Below are 18989 nucleotides of genomic sequence, written 5' to 3' on the forward strand. Positions count from 1 at the left end.
CTAAAGCCACTATTATGCAAAGCGTTTCGGGCAGGAAAAAACACTAATGACTAAAGCTTAAAACTAATGGGTAAGAAGAAAAAAATGCATTGAGTACAAATAAAAATAGAGGTAAAAGAGGGGGGAACATTGTTGAAAAAGCAGCACAAATACAATTACAAATTATTACAGAAAATTACATTCAAACAGCGTTGATTTGAAAAACAAAAACAAACAAAAAACATACATGGGTTGACAATAGAGGGGTAAGGTAGGTTACAGGGAATTTATTAGGTATAGCTTCGTTTTTAACTTAAACTGGTTGAGAGAGGTACTGTCTTAAACATGGTTGGGAAGGTCATTCCACATTCTGGGCCCCTTGATTTGTAGAGCATTTCTGGTTTGATTAAGTCGTACTCTAGGAATATCAAAACTGTATTTATTTCTGGTGTGGTGCTCATGGGTTCTGTTACAACCTTCTATGAAGCTTTTGAGATCAGGATTGGCATTATAGTTTAGCGTTTTATATATGTATAATACACATGAGAGAATGTGCAGTGACTTAATGTCTAACATATTCAGAGATTTGAGTAGGGGTACCGAGTGATGTCTGGGGCCAGAATTGGATATTGTCCTAATAGCAGCTTTGTGTTGAGTAATTAGAGGACGTAAGTGATTTTGGGTAGTAGAGCCCCAAGCACAAATACCATAGTTGAGATATGGATAGATAAGGGAGTAATAGAGAGTCACCAGGGCAGGGCGTGGTACATAATATCTGATCTTAGAAAGAATGCCCACAGTTTTTGAAACTTTTTTTGATATGTTTAGAATGTGTCCCTGGAAATTCAGCTTGTGGTCAATGAGAATGCCAAGGAATTTGCCATCTAATTTGTTACAAATTTGGGTATTGTTTATTTTGAGATTTATTTGATTAGAGGATTTATTGCCAAACAGAATATAGAAAGTTTTGTCAATGTTAAGGGTGAGTTTGTTGGCAGTTAGCCATAGATGTACTTTATTTAGCTCAGTATTTACTGTGGCATTTAGAGCAAGGGGATCAGGACTGGAGTAAATGAAGGTTGTGTCGTCAGCAAATAGAATTGGTTTGAGGTGTTGGGAGGCATTTGGAAGGTCATTAATGTAGATGAGACAGAGGAGAGGGCCAAGTATGCTGCACTGGGGAACACCAATGTTGATGGGTAGGGTGGGAGAAATTGTATTATTCACAGAAACACATTGGAGCCTGTCAGTAAGGTAGGATTTGAGGTATTGTAGGGAGTGTCCTCTGACACCATAATGATGTAATTTAAGAAGATGGTTTTGGTGGTTGACAGTATCGAAAGCTTTACGCAGGTCCACAAATAACCCAACAGGGAACTCATTTTTATCAAGAACTGTATGAATCGAGTTAAGCATACTAATAAGTGCATCGTTAGTGCTTTTTTTGGGCCTGAAGCCATATTGGCAAGGGCTAAGTATATTGAGTTTGGCTAGATATGAGTAAAGCTGCTTATAGATTAGTTTTTCAAACATTTTTGACAAGTTTGGCAGGATTGATTTAGGTCTGTAGTTGTTAACATCTGTGAGATCACCACATTTGTGGACAGGCGTTACTCTCGCTTTTTTTAGAATATCTGGAAAGGTTTGGAGTTCAAGTGACTTGTTGAAGAGCAAAGCAATAGCAGGGGCTAAAGATCTGGAGGCTTTTTTGTAGATTAAAGTTGGTATCTCCTCAAGGGCACCAGACTTGGTTTTAAGGGAAAGGATTATCTCATTGACGTCAGTGGAATTAATAGGCTTTAGGTACAGAGACTGTGGATAGTTCCCTGTAAGATAGTCCTTAATGTCAGTACTGGAAGATGGAATATCATTAACAAGGGATGAACCAATGGAAGAGAAGAATCTATTGAACTCAATAGCAGAATCAGAGGCTGAAAGCTGACCATCGTTATTAGACCCGAGAGTCGGTTTGTTATTTAAAGACTTCTTTGATCCCAATATTTGTGAAATTGTTCTCCAAGTTTGTTTAATGTTGCTCTCTATTTGGGTAAATTTATCTTCGTAGTATTTAGTTTTGGCTCGTCTAATTATCTTAGATAGCAATAATGAGTAATTCTTTGAGAATTCTTTGGAGACAATTCCTAACCTATACTTCTTCTCAAGATCATGTTTTTTATTAATAGATTTAAGTATTCCCTTTGTAAGCCAGGGATTGTTAAGCCTTTTGGTTGTGACTTGTTTTGTAAGCATAGGACAGTGGGTATTATAAAGGCTAAGAGTTTTTTGAAGAAAAGATTGAACTGCTAGGTTGATGTCCTCTATGTTACCTAACTCGGACTCCCAGTTGACATTATCAGTAGCAGTTATAAAATTGTCTATAGCAGTTTCATTGTGTAGTCTAAAACGTATCTCTCTTGACTCAAGAGGTGGTTTGCTAATGTTAGTTAAGAGAAATGTGGGGTAATGGTCTGTAGTGCTATCGGTGATTATACCTGAAGTAAGCGGAGAGGTTATGTTTGTCCAGATGTGATCAAGAGTCGTGGCAGTGCTATCAGTGATTCTAGTAGGTCTAGTGATTAAGGGTATGAGGAAGCAGGAATTCATACAGTTGAGGAAGCTAACAGCAGTAGGGTGTTCTGGCTCGCAGAGGTCAATATTAAAGTCCCCTGCGATAATTAGGTGGTTTTTGTTCAGTCTGTTATCAAGTATTAGATTTCTAAGGTTTGAGTTTAATTCGGACACGTCAGTGTTAGGAATTCTATAAACTGCACCCACAGACAGGATAGACTCAGCACCCTTGACTCTGAAGCTGGCGAAGATATACTCCCCATAGCAGTCTCTAGTTCTAATTTCTTTTAAGCATGTTAGTTCTTGGTGGTAGTAAAGAGCAGTGCCACCACCTCTCTGAAGTTGACGACAGTTGTGAATTGCTGAGTAGTTAGGCATGTTAAAGAGTTGAGTAGTATCCTCTTTCAACCATGTTTCAGTAAGTATAATAAAAGAGAATTTGTTGTCAATAGCTTCAATCAAGGCACTAACATCATCGAAGTGATGTTAGGATCTAACATCACTAGGATCTAACATAGATCCTAGGGATCTAACGTTCAAATTGATTACAGAGATATTGTGATTATGAGTTAATACATTGTTTACATCATGTGCTGCAAAATATCTGCAATTTAGATCATTAAAGTGATTATTGTCATAGATAGTGGATAAGAGGTTAAGTTCTGGGTCTATACTTGACTGCATAAAAAAAGCTGATTGCAGGAAAAAACAAGAAAAAAAATATATACACAATACTGTACAAAACAAACACAAAAAGGGCTTACAGGGGTACAATGGAGTAAGGGAGTATGGCTAGGCTAGGAAATCTAGGTAATAAATGAGATTAAAGAAAAAACATATAAACATGGACTATACAAAACACAAGATATAGATATACAAAACAAAAATATAAACAAGACTAAACAATACAAAAACAAATTGAGCAAAAATGAAAAATGAGGTAGATTGCTTACAGGTACTCTCAGGTACACTGTAAGTAACAATAGACAGATAATATATATCAATATAGATAAGAATGTCACGATACAATAAGATAAGCAATTACAGGAACAGATGAAAAACAAATCTGCTGTAAAATAAAAAGTAATTATAGCAAAACACAACAATATAATAATATGACAATACAATAAGAGCTTACAAAGTATTGAGTCTGCTAAAATAGAGAATAATTATGGCAAGACACAACAATAAATGCAAGTAAACAAAAGAATTGAAACAATTAGAGGTAGAATTAAGGTCACTAGATAGCCATGGAGGATACACAAGTTTGGTGGAGAGAACAAAAAATCAGTAGAGACTGTCAAGATGAATATATAGAAAAATTTGACAAATGATAATTGTAAAGTAAAATAATCTTAAAGATAATAAATTTGATTAAGCTTAGTTTTAACTTATAATTAGTATGAACTTAATTAAAAGAACAAAAATGAGATCAATAATTGATTTCAATAAATGACATAGATCAATACAAATAAATTTAAAATATAAATGGAATAGGGTAAGATTAGATTTAAGAGTAAAATTTTACAATGAAACTGAGGTAGATGCTTGCATAAGTGCATGGAGACTTGATGGATTATTTAGGAAATTATATGAATAAGAGAACATTAGGTAAATGGTAAGGCAGAGACAGCACCTTAGACAAAGTTAGATTAAGTTAGGTTAGGCTCAGGCACTGAAAGAGTTATTTTATGTACTGGCATTGTTCGGGTTCAGGTTTTCCGATATACCACAATCACTTAAGAAGGCCAGGAGTTGTTGGTCACATTTTATTTCATATCTTTTTCCTGTACCTTCTTTCTTCGCAAAAATCGTACCATTCCTAGTGTAGCACTGCTTGATAAGACCAGGTTTTTGTTTGCGAATTTGGCGCAGCCTGTAGAGGAGGGATCCACGCTGCTTTGTAAGACACTCATTTATATAGAGGTTGGTTTTTTGCTTAGCAGCTGATTGTATGAGGTCAAACTTCGCAGAGGGGTTTGCAAGTTTGATGAGCATTCTCCTACTGTTACGGGGATTGTTTTTATCTATCCTAATAGCCGATTTGATTTGAACATTGACACTGATCTTTGAATTAATTAGGGTGTTGGCTATGTTACAGCAATCCTCACCTTGTTGTTCATTAGGTAGATCAGTAGAGCTAATTATCAGGGAGTCATGAAGTTGTTGTTGCTCTTGGTCATCTTCGGAAGCCGCCTGGTGAATCTGAAGGAGATTGATCTGTTTTTCCAGCTTTTGAAGGAGGTCACTTTGAGCTTGGAGGGTTTCTTCGGCCTGAATCTTACGTATTTGATCCATTGCACCATTTGCAACAGTTTGTATGTTGAGAATTTCTTGGTTGTTGTTCATCGACGATTCAAGGAGGCGGTCTATGGTATGTTGTTGTAACGGTTCTATTGTTACGTAAAGTATGGTGACAAATAAACACAGCCACTAAGATACTATATATATATATTTGGTCGAATATACAGAAGTACACCGGTGATACTTTGGTGTGAGTTGAGCGCACTGAGCGTCGGTACAGTATCTCGCAAGTGTCTGCTCTAGACCACACTTGAAAGTAGACTAGCCAATGTTCGCTACACCGCTGCTTATATGCTCGGGCAACACCTCACCGTGTTGCCCAGGCAACGCCTCACCTCATTCATCTCCAAAGGTTGACAGGAATATCAACAATGCATTTGGAGCGAGTATATTATTGGGATAATCTACTCGCTACAGAACTCCCCCTCCCAGGGGATGAAGGGAAAAATACTTGATCAAGGAACTTAGCTGGTCGGTGAATTGTACGCCCTGCTCGCGTTACATAACCATCAAAGTTAACTTCCTCCTCTTCGCTGATGTCATCTAACTGGGGTCGTAGGGTGGGAGGTCGCACAGGATTGTCCGTCGTCGCAGAATCAGGTTGTGGTGCGGCTGGTAACTGGGGTTGTAGGGTGAGAGGTCGTACAGGATCGTCCGTTGTCGTAGGTGGCGGTGCTGCTGGTAACTGTGGTCGAAAAGTGAACTGCGTAGTCGGCGGATGTGTCTCTGGAGGGATGTCTGGGGCAGCGTCACAGTGTGCTGGTTTAAGGCGATCGATGGAGATGTTTACCCGCTGTCCTCGGCGTTCAATGGTGAAGAACTTCGGTGTTCGAGAAACCACTTTAAATGGTCCTTCGTAAGGTGACTGTAGAGGGCGTCGAACAGCGTCGACTCTTACAAATACGTGTTCAGTTGTGTGGAGCTCATGAGGCACATATGTAGCACGAGTTGTCGGTTGGCGTGGTGGTGTAGGCCGAATGTTTGTCATGGCCGCCCGTAATTTCTGGACAAAAGTGGGGTCTGGGGGTGTGATAAGTGGCGTTGGGGTTAAGAATTCGCCCGGAAGCCGCAGGCTAGATCCGTATACTAAGTCTGCTGCCGAGAATCCACTGCCCTCCTTCGTGGCCGAACGGATGCCAAGCAAGACTAATGGAAGGTTGTCGATCCAATCATCAGGGCGTGCTTGAGCTCTTAGGGCAGCTTTTAGTTGTCTATGAAAGCGTTCTACCATTCCGTTCGACTCAGGGTGGTATGCTGTGGTTCGGTTATGTGTGGTGCCGAGGAATTCCATAAGTTCCTTCCATAGATATGATTCGAACTGTCGTCCTTGGTCGGTGATGATGACAGAGGGGCTGCCAAAACGGGCGACCCATCCAGAGAGGAAAGCCTGGACCACTGACTCAGCTGAGATGTTGATTAATGGGATTGCTTCCGGCCATCTGGAGAATCGATCGATGCAGGTGAGTAGATAAGAATATCCTCTTGCCGACGGTAATGGTCCAACGATGTCTACATGCACCACCTCGAAACGGTCAGAAGGTAACGGAAACTGTTGAAGAGGGCTCTTTGTGTGACGATGTGTTTTCGCTCGCTGGCACTGGAGACATGAGCGAGTCCATCGTCGAACATCGGCATTGATTCCTGGCCATACAACACGCTCCGTTAGTAGTTTCTGGGAAGCACGTACTCCTGGGTGTGCTAGGGAGTGAAATACTGAGAACGTTTTCCAGCGAAACTGGGCAGGAATGTAGGGCCTAAGTGCTACCGTCCGTGAGGTGTCACAGATTATCCTTCCGCCACCTTCCATGGGAATCTCGATGAACCGGAGAGCTGTGTCAGATGTTCGTAATCGCTGCAGATCAGGGTCTTCCCGTTGGGCCTTACTGATTACACAATAGTCCACCTGAGCTGGGTTTGTCACGACGTGGTTTATGGTGGGTCGAGACAGTGCATCGGCTATGACATTATTAGTTCCTTTGACATGACGGATATCCGAGGTAAATTGGGAAATAAATCCCAGGTGGTTGGCTACTCGAGGAGAGTGAGCATCACCCTTGGCCGCCAGCGCATAAGTGAGAGGTTTGTGGTCTGTGAGGATGTGGAAGTTCCGCCCCTCGAGAAAGTGCCGGAAATGTTGTATGGCTGAGTAGATGGCGAGCAGTTCCCTATCAAAAGTGCTGTACTTCTCTTCAGTGGGTGACAGGCGCGCTGAAAAGAATGCAATTGGGCGCCATTCTCCTTCAACGAGCTATTGTAGTACAGCACCAATTGCTGTGTTTGAAGCGTCGGTAGATAGATTGGTGGGAGCGTCAGACACTGGGTGTGCGAGCAAGGTGAATTCCGCCAGCTTGTGTTTTATGTCGGTGAATGCTGTCTCTGCCTGGGGAGTCCACTCCAACGGAAGACGGGACGTGAGTTTCCGACCTCGTAAGAGGTCGTATAAGTGTCGCAAGATGTCCGAACAATGTGGGATGAATCGATGATAAAAATTCACTACACCAAGAAATTCTTGCAACTTCTTTGGAGTAGATGGGCGCGGGAATTCCTTGATTGCCTCGATTTTCTTCTCTAGTGGTTGGACCCCTGCTGCTGACACACGGTGTCCCAAGAAATCCAGCTCTGGAACATGGAAAATACACTTCTCGGAGTTGAGCTGCAAGCCGAAGTTGCGCAGACGGGTGAGAAGGAGTCGGAGGTGTAGCAGATGTTCTGTTGGTGATGTACTGGCCACCAGCAGATCGTCAATGTAGGCGTAGCAAAAAGGAAGGTCCTTAACTACTTGGTCGATGAAGCGTTGGAATGTCTGGGCTGCATTCCGTAGACCAAAAGGCATCCGGACGAATTCAAACAGTCCAAAAGGTGTTGTGATCGCTGTTTTCGGAATGTCTGCCGGTTCCACAGGGATCTGGTGAAATGCCCGCACAAGGTCAATTTTCGAAAAAACGGTTGCGTTGCTCAATCCCTGTGAGAAATCCTGGATGTGTGGTATTGTGTAGCGATCCGGCAGAGTGCGAACGTTGAGAGCCCTGTAGTCTCCGCAAGGGCGCCATTCCCCTGGGGCTGTTTTCGGGACCATATGGAGAGGTGAAGCCCATGGACTGTTCGAAGGGCGGATTATTCCCGCCTCCTGTAGCATATTGAATTCAGCACGTGCTACCGCCAGTCGTTCCGGTGCCAGGCGGCGTGGTCTGGCGAAGGTAGGTGCTCCCGTTGTAGTAATGTGATGCGTAATCGTATGTTGCACTTCAGGTCGAGGGCTGGCGGGTTGGGTCACATCTTTGAATTCATCCAGGAGTGCTTGAAGTTCCGTAGATGCGACTGGGGTGACGATGTTAACTTGTGTAGAGGTACTAGGAGAGGCTCGAAGTACTGCACCTGCGGGATCCACCATAAGTCGATGGTGTTGCAGGAAATCCCATCCAAGAATGGGTTGTTCCACATCCGCTATGAGGAAAGTCCATGTAAAGCGACCCAGAGAGGCGAACTCGAGAACCAGGGCGCGGGTCCCATATGTACGGACGGACGTACTATTGGCGGCTCGTAAGTCCAAACCAGGAGTATGGGTTGGTTTGACCAGTGGGGGAGGCAACACGCTAGCTGCTGCACCTGTGTCAACGAGGAAACGGCGTTTGGTTATGACGTCAGATATGTAGAGCAGTGTAGTGTTTGAAATGGCGGGGTCACTGGCCGTTAACAGTCCCCGCCGAAGTAGTTTCCCGACCAGGAACAAGGAGCCCTACAGTTGCGGGCTTGGTGTCCGAACTTCTGGTGGTAAGAACAAAGCTTTCCCCGACGTTCTCGCTGTCGCCTAGAGACTGATACTGGATTCGCATGGTACGTTTTCCCTGGGTGGACGAAACGCCGGTTCTGGAGGACGTCGAGTTGTTGGGTGTCTGTAGTCTGCTGTGTATCACTGAGGTGGGACAATATAGTGTTATCAGACGTCGTATGAAGCCGGTCTGCCAGTGTAGCCAGCTGGGCTAATGGGGTGTCGTCAGCCATACTGAATAGGGCCGGTTGAATGTGTTTTGGACAGAGTTGTATCCACAGTGATCTCACAATCTCGCTGGGGGCTGGGCCAGTTGCAGTATGCATCACATACTGAATATGCCACAGAAGCTGAGCTGGTGTTTTGTCTGCTAATCTTGTGTCAGTGAAGAGTTGGTCCCTTTGTTGAATGCGGCGTTTCATTGCTGCCTGTAGAAGAGCGGCCTTCAATGCAGTGTACGTCCTGGTGTCCGGTGATGGCGCGGTGATGACAGCGGAGGCAGTGTGCATAGCCTCCGAGGGAAGTGTTGGCAGGGTACAGGCATATCGGGCTTTCTCAGTCGAAATTTCGTGAAGGTCGAAAATAGCCTCCATCTGCATGAACCAAAATTCTGGCTCATCTGCGTTGTATGCTGGAAACCTGGTAGATAAATCCATGGCGAAGACCTAGTTTGTGACTAGGTGTTCTTTTTCACTCACTGGGTCACCAATGTAACGGTTCTATTGTTACGTAAAGTATGGTGACAAATAAACACAGACACTAAGATACTATATATATATTTGGTCGAATATACAGAAGTACACCGGTGATACTTTGGTGTGAGTTGAGCGCACTGAGCGTCGGTACAGTATCTCGCAAGTGTCTGCTCTAGACCACACTTGAAAGTAGACTAGCCAATGTTCGCTACACCGCTGCTTATATGCTCGGGCAACACCTCACTGTGTTGCCCAGGCAACGCCTCACCTCATTCATCTCCAAAGGTTGACAGGAATATCAACAATGCATTTGGAGCGAGTATAATAGTATTGGGATAATCTACTCGCTACATTGTTGTCGGGTGACTGTGTCTTGGAGGGCCAAAATAGCTTCTGATTGCATTTTCACAAGGTTGTGCAGTTTCTGGAGCCATGGATTACTTCGGAGAGGTTTGAAGTTTAGACAGGGAGCCATAGATTGAGTGAATTCTACAGCTAGAGATTCGAGGTGAGTTGAAGGGGGGGAGTGAGGAGGGGGAGCGGATGCTGTGTTTACCAACATCGGCGAGGGTTGCGGCGTTGCCAGTGTTTCATTCAGATCTCTAGGAGTAATGGAACCAGAGCGAGAGGCACCCCTACCTTGCTTGTTGTTATGTTTGGGCATGTTTTCGACGAATAGATTCTTGGTAGCGTTTCTAAAGGTAGATACTTGGTGAATTATAGTAGGGATGCCTATCGTATAGGGAACACTTGGCAGAAGGGTCGTAGAAAGGCAGGCGAAAATTGGTTAATTTTGGTTGATTACTGTTGAGGTTCACTGTGAGTTATGGCATATTAAGTCTCCATGCACTTAACTCGTGCTTTCTGGTTTTCTTGTCGAATAGTGGACCTCGGGAATACCAAGTAGTTAAGGTATTAGTGAGACTCGGATCTTCCACTAGCCCAATACAAGCGGTAGTAGTAGATAAACTTCCTACAGACCTGCAGGTCACAGGGGTTAGCTCGCACTGCGAGACATCTTAGACGAAACCGCATGAGGCTAGCAGATTATAAAATAAATTCTGACTGCCTCACTGATGTTGGAATACTTATAGGCGCGGATCGTTATTACAAATTTATAACTGGCTGCACTAGACAACACGGAATGAATTTGTTGTCGTCTGCAGGAGGCAAATTGCTTACGGGACCGGTGCTTTTCAGACAAAATCCTGCGTCTACAAACCAACAATCTAATAACATAATAGTGGCGTGACTAGGCTTGGAACAGTCACCCCTACGTTTCAGAGAAATATCTGAGGATATTGAGTCTGACCCACCAATACATCGTTTGTGGGATTTAGACACTTTAGGTATTATCCCTGAACAACCAAGCCCTGATGATACGTGGACTTACCAGCAATATCTGGATACAGTTGTCTATGAAAATAAACAATACTGGGTAAGACTCCCATGGAAGTTGGATCATCCACAACTTCCAGTAAATTATTTTATGGCAGCCTCACAATTGCACTCTCAATTAACACGACTACAGAAGCAGCCCGACAAACTGAACATGTATCGTCAACTCATCCAACAACAACTTAACAGTAAATTTATTGAAGTTGTTGATAACGATGACCGAGAAATAGGTCATTATTTACCTCATCACGCTGTGGTGAAAGACTCATTGACAACCCCTATTCGTATTGTCTTTAACTGTAGTGCTAAAGCAAAGCCAAGCAGTGTCTCCTTAAATGAATGTCTCCAAACGGGACCTAGCCTAACACAAAGGCTGCATGATGTGCTGTTACGATTTCGCACTGGTATTTTCGCCTATACTGCTGATATCAGCAAGGCTTTCCTCCGAGTAGGTTTACAGGAGGAAGATCGTAACTTCCTCGATCGTAACGTAACACAAAATTTCTCTGGATTAAGGACCCACTGGATCCTAACAGTGAAGTCATCACATATCGTTTTGCCTCAGTATTATTCGGAGCTACGTCCTCACCGTTTCTTTTGCAAGCAACATTAGACACGCATTTGAGGAAATCAAACAGCCCCTATAAGGCAGACATTAGCGACAACTTGTATGTCGACAATTTCCAGGGAACAACTAATGATCAAACTAATTTGGTAGAAATCTGCCATGAGGCTAACCGTGAGCTATTAGGAGCCAATATGCCACTACAGTCATGGGCCTCAAATAATGAATTACTCAACCAGGTAATCGAGAAAGAATTCCCAGGTTATCAGGTACCCAATCAATTAAAGGTTCTGGGTGTGGAATGGAACACCAGTACTGACGAGATGAATGTCAAGTCAGTACAAACTGATAACTCAACCCTTACCATGAGAACACTGCTCTCGTTTGTCAGTCAACCATTTGACCCTTTAGGCCTACTTAGTCCTATATTAATAAGGGGCAAACTCCTAATGCAGGAGTGCTGGCAGAAACATATGGGATGGGATGATCCGTTACCAAGTGAGTTACAAGCTAAATGGCAGATACTCGCAGCGGATTTTAATCAGTTAGGTGTTTTGAAATTTCCTCGTAATGCTTCAGGACCAAACTTACCCACCAATTTGCACGTTTTCTGCGATGCCTCTGGCAAAGTATATGGCGCAGTAGCCTACTTAGTTAATAGTGCACAATCAATTTTGCTCACATCTAAAGCAAGAGTTGCTCCCATTAAGAAGAGATCTTTACCTCAAATGGAGTTGACTGCATTGCTGGTGGGAGTAAGATTGGCTCGTTGCCTGGCAAAGACACTCAATAATATCCACTTTGGTGAGATTGTCGTGTGGTCAGACAACGAGGCAGTCTTACAATGGGTAAGAAACAACAACAACAAGACTCCCTACGTCAGTAATCGTGTTAGGGAAATTCATGAGTTATCTGCTGGATATAAATTCAGACATGTTCCTACTAAGGACAATCCTGCAGATTATTTATCTCGAGGGTTAACACTAAAACAACTTATCAAGTCTTCATTGTGGTTCAATGGACCTTCATGGCTTGTTGGTGGTCAGTGGCCCAAACAAAAGCCACAAGTCATAGTGACCAATATCACCACTCCCATGAAAGAACCAGAACCTCAACGAATCTTAGCCATTGATCCTCACAATTATTCTAGCTTAAGCAAGTTATTAAGAGTGACTGCACATGTGTTTGACTTTCTTGCTAAGATAGGAATTCGACATAAGTTTCCCAATCCTATCCTCTACTTGATCAAACGTGCACAGCAAGAGACATATGGAAGCGAATATGAAAATCTTCAAGACAAATTAACTAAGTCTCTAGGTATCTGGTATGATGCCAACACTCATAATATACTAAGATGTGGAGGACGTTTGCTTCATGCAAAAATTGATTTGGACACGAAGAATCCAATTCTTCTACCTCGCCACCACATCATCACTAAACTTCTTGTTTTACATCACCATCAATATGGTACTATACATGGTGGAGTGTTAGATACTCTCACCGACCTTAGACAAAAGTACTGGCTTCCTCAAGGTCGTCAGACAGTTAAGTCAATAATTAAATTCTGTGTAATCTGTAAAAGATACGATGCTAGAGTATGTCCTTACCCAGGACCTCCACCACTCCCTGAAGAAAGAGTGGTTCATCTTCGTCCCTTTGAAACCACTGGTGTTGATTACACAGGAGCCTTACTTCTCACTGGCAACCCAGATAATATACCAGTGAAAGCATACATTTGTCTCTTTACGTGTGCTACAACCAGAGGCAAACATTTAGAAGTCACTTCAGACATGAGTGCTGAAGCCTTCATCCAGGCCTTCCGCAGATTTGCTGCTCGCAGATCTTTTCCCAAATTAATGATATCGGACAATGGATCCAATTTTGTGGCAGGAGAAGCTTGTTTGCGAGAAGTCTGGAATCACCCAGAAGTACAGTCAGTCCTACAGAGACGACAATGTCACTGGAAATTCATAGCACCGAGAGCCCCTTGGCAAGGTGGGTTCTATGAGCGAATGGTAGGCACAGTCAAGAAGTGTTTAAGAAAAACTTTACACAGACAAAAGGTCAGTTACTCCGAACTCCAAACTATTGTTGTGGAAATCAAGGCGCGAGTCAATAACCGCCCAATAACCTACCTGTCTGATGATTTCACCCAGAGAGAACCTCTGAGTCCCTCACACTTGATCCATGGAGGTCTACTGAGCCCTCTCATCCCTTTAACCGAAGAGGACCCTGTAGACCCGTCACATGTGACCAGAGGTGACTTTGTGGAAAGCTACCAGCATCTCTCAAGGGTTATTAACAGGTGGAATGAGGTGTGGACTCGAGAGTACCTCACAGCTCTACGAGAGTACCACTACGGAGCTTCGAGTCCTTACAATAAAGTGCAACTAAAACCAGGGGACCTAGTACTAGTCGACAGTGATGGACCAAGGTCAGAGTGGCCCATAGGCAAAATTGTTGCCATTCATCCAGATCATCAAGGTGTCCTGAGAGTAGTGAAAGTTTTATGCCGAGGCAACACTACTCTAAAAACTTTAGAGAAGCTGGTTCCTCTTGAATTGGCTGAGCGAGAACATCAGCCAGATCCAGTTTCTCCAGTAATTTCCGAGGACAGTAATTCTGAACCTCCGAACAACCGCCCCACTAGAGCTGCTGCTCAACAATGTAGGCGTAAATTACAAGCCTATTACAGCTCTGACCAAGAGTAATTCCTTTTACATCCAATTTAGATAACTATGATGATACTGTGGAGTGATGTCAAGTAACCAACCATTACAAGTCACTATGACCCAGGACTTCCTCTCACAGTAGATTCTGTTGTTTGAATTGTGTGATTTAAAATCTTTAATTATTGTATAGGCTATAAATAACATTATTTATCTAGAGTACCTGAGAGTTTGCAGACTTAGGGATTTGTAATATACCCATTACATGTCATAGCGACACCAGTCTCAGAGTTATTGCAAGCTTTCTTAATTATTAACTTTAGGTAATTCATAATAACATGTTCTATTTGACATGAAATTAGCAAGACTTAAGTTTCTTGTGTGTCCTTGACAAATACGGGACATTCGTTATGTGTGTACTAACATACTAACATACTAATATTAATACCAAATTCGGGATAGGTGTCAGTACTCCACATTACACTATGACCCTATAACTCTCCCCCAGAGTTATGTTGGAAATTTCCAACACTAAATACAACACTGTTGTATTCTCATTAATTATTACTAAATCTACTAATCCTTGTAGTGATTCAAACTAACCAAACGTAGAGTTCACATGTACTAATAATTACATCTGTACAATAAGGCTAAAATTCTTACGTCACCAGACGCCAGTATTGCATCAGATTCCATTGTAATAAACACATTTATATCCAGTGTGTCTGAGAATTGAATTTGATTCTCTATAAAACAACGGTGTTCTGTGTCATAATTAATTACAGATAAACTGATCCCCAACTAAAGCCAAATAGAGCGTTTATAGTTATAACTGTTATCTAGTAATAAATTTAACGTCACGCGTGAATGCCCTGGAGAGACTTTAATTCATCTCCATTGTCCGTTTACCATCATAAAACGGGCAAATAATAATATTTAACTCCTCTGAATAATAAACCCGTCCTTATCCGAGCATTTCAATCACAACTTTGAGAAATGATAATATCCGTAATAAATAATTTGTGTAGCAAACGCGGGACGCGGGGCGGGGGAGACGCCATTACCCCAGCAACCAGGGTAGACGCTATCAAGAGCTTCAGAAGAAAGTCGCCACTGTGAGGTGTGAAGAACCTTTGCAGACATTCATTTCGCTGGTGTCAGTGTCATTTTACACGACGAGTTGAATTGTCAAGAGATTTAATTTGACATTCGACCAGAACCTGTTAAATTTGGTTCCGTGTAGTTCAACGTGACCGGCCAGTGAAACGCGTCAGCATCTAGGCTAGGCTAAACACCATGTGTTCGTTATTACGAAGCCTGAACCTAGGACGCGAACTGCGGCAAGCCTTAACTTACACAGTGCCCATATTAGCTAAGTACCTTTATCCTTATTTGATGCATCATCTAGGTGGGGGTTTATAGCTGGGTAGCTTGTCGTGACGCAGAGCGACAATAAAAAACCACAGGTTAATATTTACTCTCAGTATTTAATCCAAATTTCTTGAACATAGATGCCTAGCAGCTTAATCTGTTGCTACTGAATATAATTTGATTTGCAGCGTGTGTGAAGAATTCTCCGAGCTGTCATTTCCCGTGTTAATCATCTCCCAGTGTTCCATGACGAGTCCAGGAGAATCAGAGGATGAGTCGTAACTAACTTCTAGGAAATCGTCTTCAAGCTAAGACTCTTTCCGTATTCCTTGAATTCTATTATCTGTATTCCTTTACATGCAGAACATTGTTTCTTTGGATTGACATGTGTTTATTATAAATATCAATTCCCATGTTCTTAATCTATGTTCTTATTGGCGTTAAAGATAATGATTCTCTAAATGATCAAAGGATTAGATTATTACATACTGGACTGGTGTACGAACCACACTAGTTCCTGGACGTATTGAGTTCCAGTAATAACCCCCCAATGTAGGTGTTTGAGGCTTTGATTCAGTTAATTATACAGCCCATTAATTATATAAGTGATCATATTCTCTAGTATTTTATCCATAGTTACTGGTTCATCTAGGAATTTTCTAATGATCATATTTCCTTAGTTTCCCTCTTTACTTTAAAAGCGGGTGGTCCTTCGTAATTGATTTTCATTATATTAAGTTTTAAATAAATCGAGTCAAGCCCCAAATATCCCACACCGAGAGCCTCCCCCTGCGGGACCTGCAGGGGATTATCGGCAAACTGCAATTTGCCACGTCAGTCATACCGGGGGGACGGGCCTTCCTCCGACGACTCCACCCGCTCACACGAGGTGTACAACGTCCCTCACGCCTCTGCCTGCTGGACGCGGAGGCGAAGCTCGACTTGGGAGCCTGGCACACTTTCCTCGGCGCATTCAATGGGATAACGGTTTTTCCACCAGACGGTGGATGGGGGTGCGCCACGGCCCTCGCGATGTGTGCGGACGTTTCATCCAAGGGTTACGGACTCACACTCGGAGCGACCTGATTCAGGGGTACCTGGCCTACGGACTGGAGCCGGCTCAATATTGCGCTCCTCGAACTTTACCCCTTCTACATGGGGATATCCATCTTTGCACCAGTGTTAGCAAACAAGAGGCTTGTGTGTAAGGTCCGACAACGCTGCTGTGGTAAACGTGCTGCAATCTCTGTCCGCCAGGTGCCCCCTCCTCATGCAACTGGTCCGGCCACTGGCAATCCTCCTCCTCACCCATAATATTACGCTTCTTCCATCACACCTCCCGGGCAAGTTAAACGGGGTTTGTGACGCTCTTTCCTGGTTGCAGGTACTGCCGCCCTCGTTCCTGCGAGACGCAGGACTCGCCGAGAAGCCAACCACAGTCCCGCAGCACCTTCTGCCCTGCAACTTCACCCTGAAACTGTAAGGACGCTGCTCGACTCCCTGCAGCCCGCGACACGGCGCACGTATCAACATAAGTGGGCGGAGTACGTGGCGTGCGTATCGAACGACAGGAGACGGGAGTGTCCCTTCGAGGCCTCGTCCTCGACACTGGCGAACTTCCTGCAGTTGCTGCTGTCTTGGGGCTTGGCTTTGCGCTCTCTCAGCGCTTACCTCGCGGCGATCGCCTTCATGTTCAAGCTGCATGGTAGGGAGGATCCTACTCGCCAGTTCCTAGTCACACAACTGCTTAAGGGAGCGCGCAACAAGGCCCAACGGCTCCCCGCACGACGATTGCCCATGACCAGACGACTACTGCATCGACTACTGGGGGCCCTGCGAGGTGTCTGCTGCTCAACTTACGAGAAGACCTGCTACCGAGCGCTCTTCTCCCTCGCCTACGCCTGCCTCCGGCCAGGGAAGGTGACCTATACAGGGAAGGGGCAACACACGCTATGCTTGTACCAGTTAACTTTATCACGGACGGGGATCGACATCGCGTTTGCCTCCTACAAGCACAGTGCAGGTCGTACCCCGACTTTAAACCTGAGTGCAGACCCCTACAGCAAGTACTGCCCGGTCCGTGCCATGGCGAACTGCATAAGACGACGGGGCATGGAACCAGGACCTATATTCCTAGACGAAACGAGCGCCCCAGTCACCAGACAAGATTTCACATGGGTGCTCCGTGCTGCCATTCGAGCACTAGGACTGCCCCCAAACGATTATGCTCCGCACTCCTTCAGAATCGGCAGGGCCACGCAGATGTCCAAGGATGGCCTGGCGCCGGCAGCAATCAGAGCAGTCGGCAGGTGGAAAAGTGATGCGTTCCACTCCTACGTCAGGCAAGACGTCATTCCACTACCTAGATAAGTTACTTCTGCGGCCAGCGGGCACCTCGCCCTTCCGGGGGTGGGGGATCGGCTGTGCTGGCCTGCGGAGTGGGGGTGCTGCACCGGATCCCCAAGTCTAGGGCTGCCCGCAGCTACTTACCATATGTCAAGTGCTCACTTGTAGTGCAAGTTGGGGGTTGCAGACTTTACATGTAAACTAGGCACTAGCATATCATTACCCCTGGAAATTCTTATCTATTCTTTTCTATGCCCTCTGTGTATGCAGAATATATTTTATACATACTGTACTGGCTGTGCCACTCAATTAACTCTGGTGTTGTCTTTAATTATAGCATTAAGCTGATTGCGAGTACTGCAACATTCCTTCAGCTAACTGGCACTAGGCACGGTTAATGTGCTACGACTTATTTCCTTAGTTGCATCTTTGCAGTACTGGCATTCTACTAAGTCATGTTATACGACATCATTTATATTGTGGTACAGCAGTTGCTCTGTATACATTATTTAATAAATTAAGGTCCCCCCCAATCCTAGCTTGTCCAAAAGACCAAAAGACACAAAAATGGAATCAATACAGGAAGAGGCCGAACACCCAAACATACCAGCGATACAAAGATGCGAGAAACAACTACACGGCAGTGAGGAGAGAGGCAGAAAGAAATTTTGAAAAAGGGATTGTAGACAAATGTAAAACAGAACCAGGTCTATTCTATAAATTCATAAACAACAAATTGCAGGTAAAGGATAATATTCAGAGGTTGAAAATGGGAAATAGATTCACGGAAAATGAAAAGGAAATGTATGAAACATTAAACGAAAAGTTCCAAAGTGTGTTTGTACAAAATGAAATTTTCAGGGAACCAGATACAATCAGAATTCCAGAGAACAACATAGAGCACATAGAGGTGTCTAGAGACGAAGTGGAAAAAATGCTCAAGGAGCTAAATAAGAACAAAGCAGTTGGTCCAGATGAAGTTTCACCATGGGTTCTGAGAGAATGTGCACCTGAGCTCAGCATTCCTCTTCAACAATTTTTCAGGCATCCCTGTTTACAGGAGTTGTAGCTGATGTGTGGAAAAAGGCTAACATAGTTCCAATCTACAAAAGTGGAAGCAGGGAAGACCCCCTTAATTATAGACCGGTATCATTGACAAGTGTAATAGTCAAAATATTGGAAAAAATAATTAAATCTAAATGGGTAGAACACCTGGAGAGAAATGATATAATATCAGACAGACAGTATGGTTTTCGATCTGGAAGATCCTGTGTATCGAATTTACTCAGTTTCTATGATCGAGCAACAGAGATATTACAGGAAAG

The 18989-nt window shown here is 43.7% G+C and overlaps 1 protein-coding gene across 1 annotated transcript in view; it reads left to right on the top strand.

Moving 5' to 3' along the window:
- LOC138373245 (uncharacterized) overlaps positions 1-17688 on the top strand; it is a 43992-nt gene extending 26304 nt beyond the window's left edge. The window contains exon 2 of the mRNA XM_069339285.1: positions 16703-17688. Within this exon, the coding sequence (XP_069195386.1) occupies positions 16703-17688 (986 nt within the window). The remainder of the gene's footprint in view (positions 1-16702) is intronic.
- Positions 17689-18989: the final 1301 nt, after the last annotated feature.

This window comes from Procambarus clarkii, chromosome 41 (assembly GCF_040958095.1).
Source record: "Procambarus clarkii isolate CNS0578487 chromosome 41, FALCON_Pclarkii_2.0, whole genome shotgun sequence".
Classification (NCBI taxonomy): Eukaryota; Metazoa; Arthropoda; class Malacostraca; order Decapoda; family Cambaridae; genus Procambarus; species Procambarus clarkii.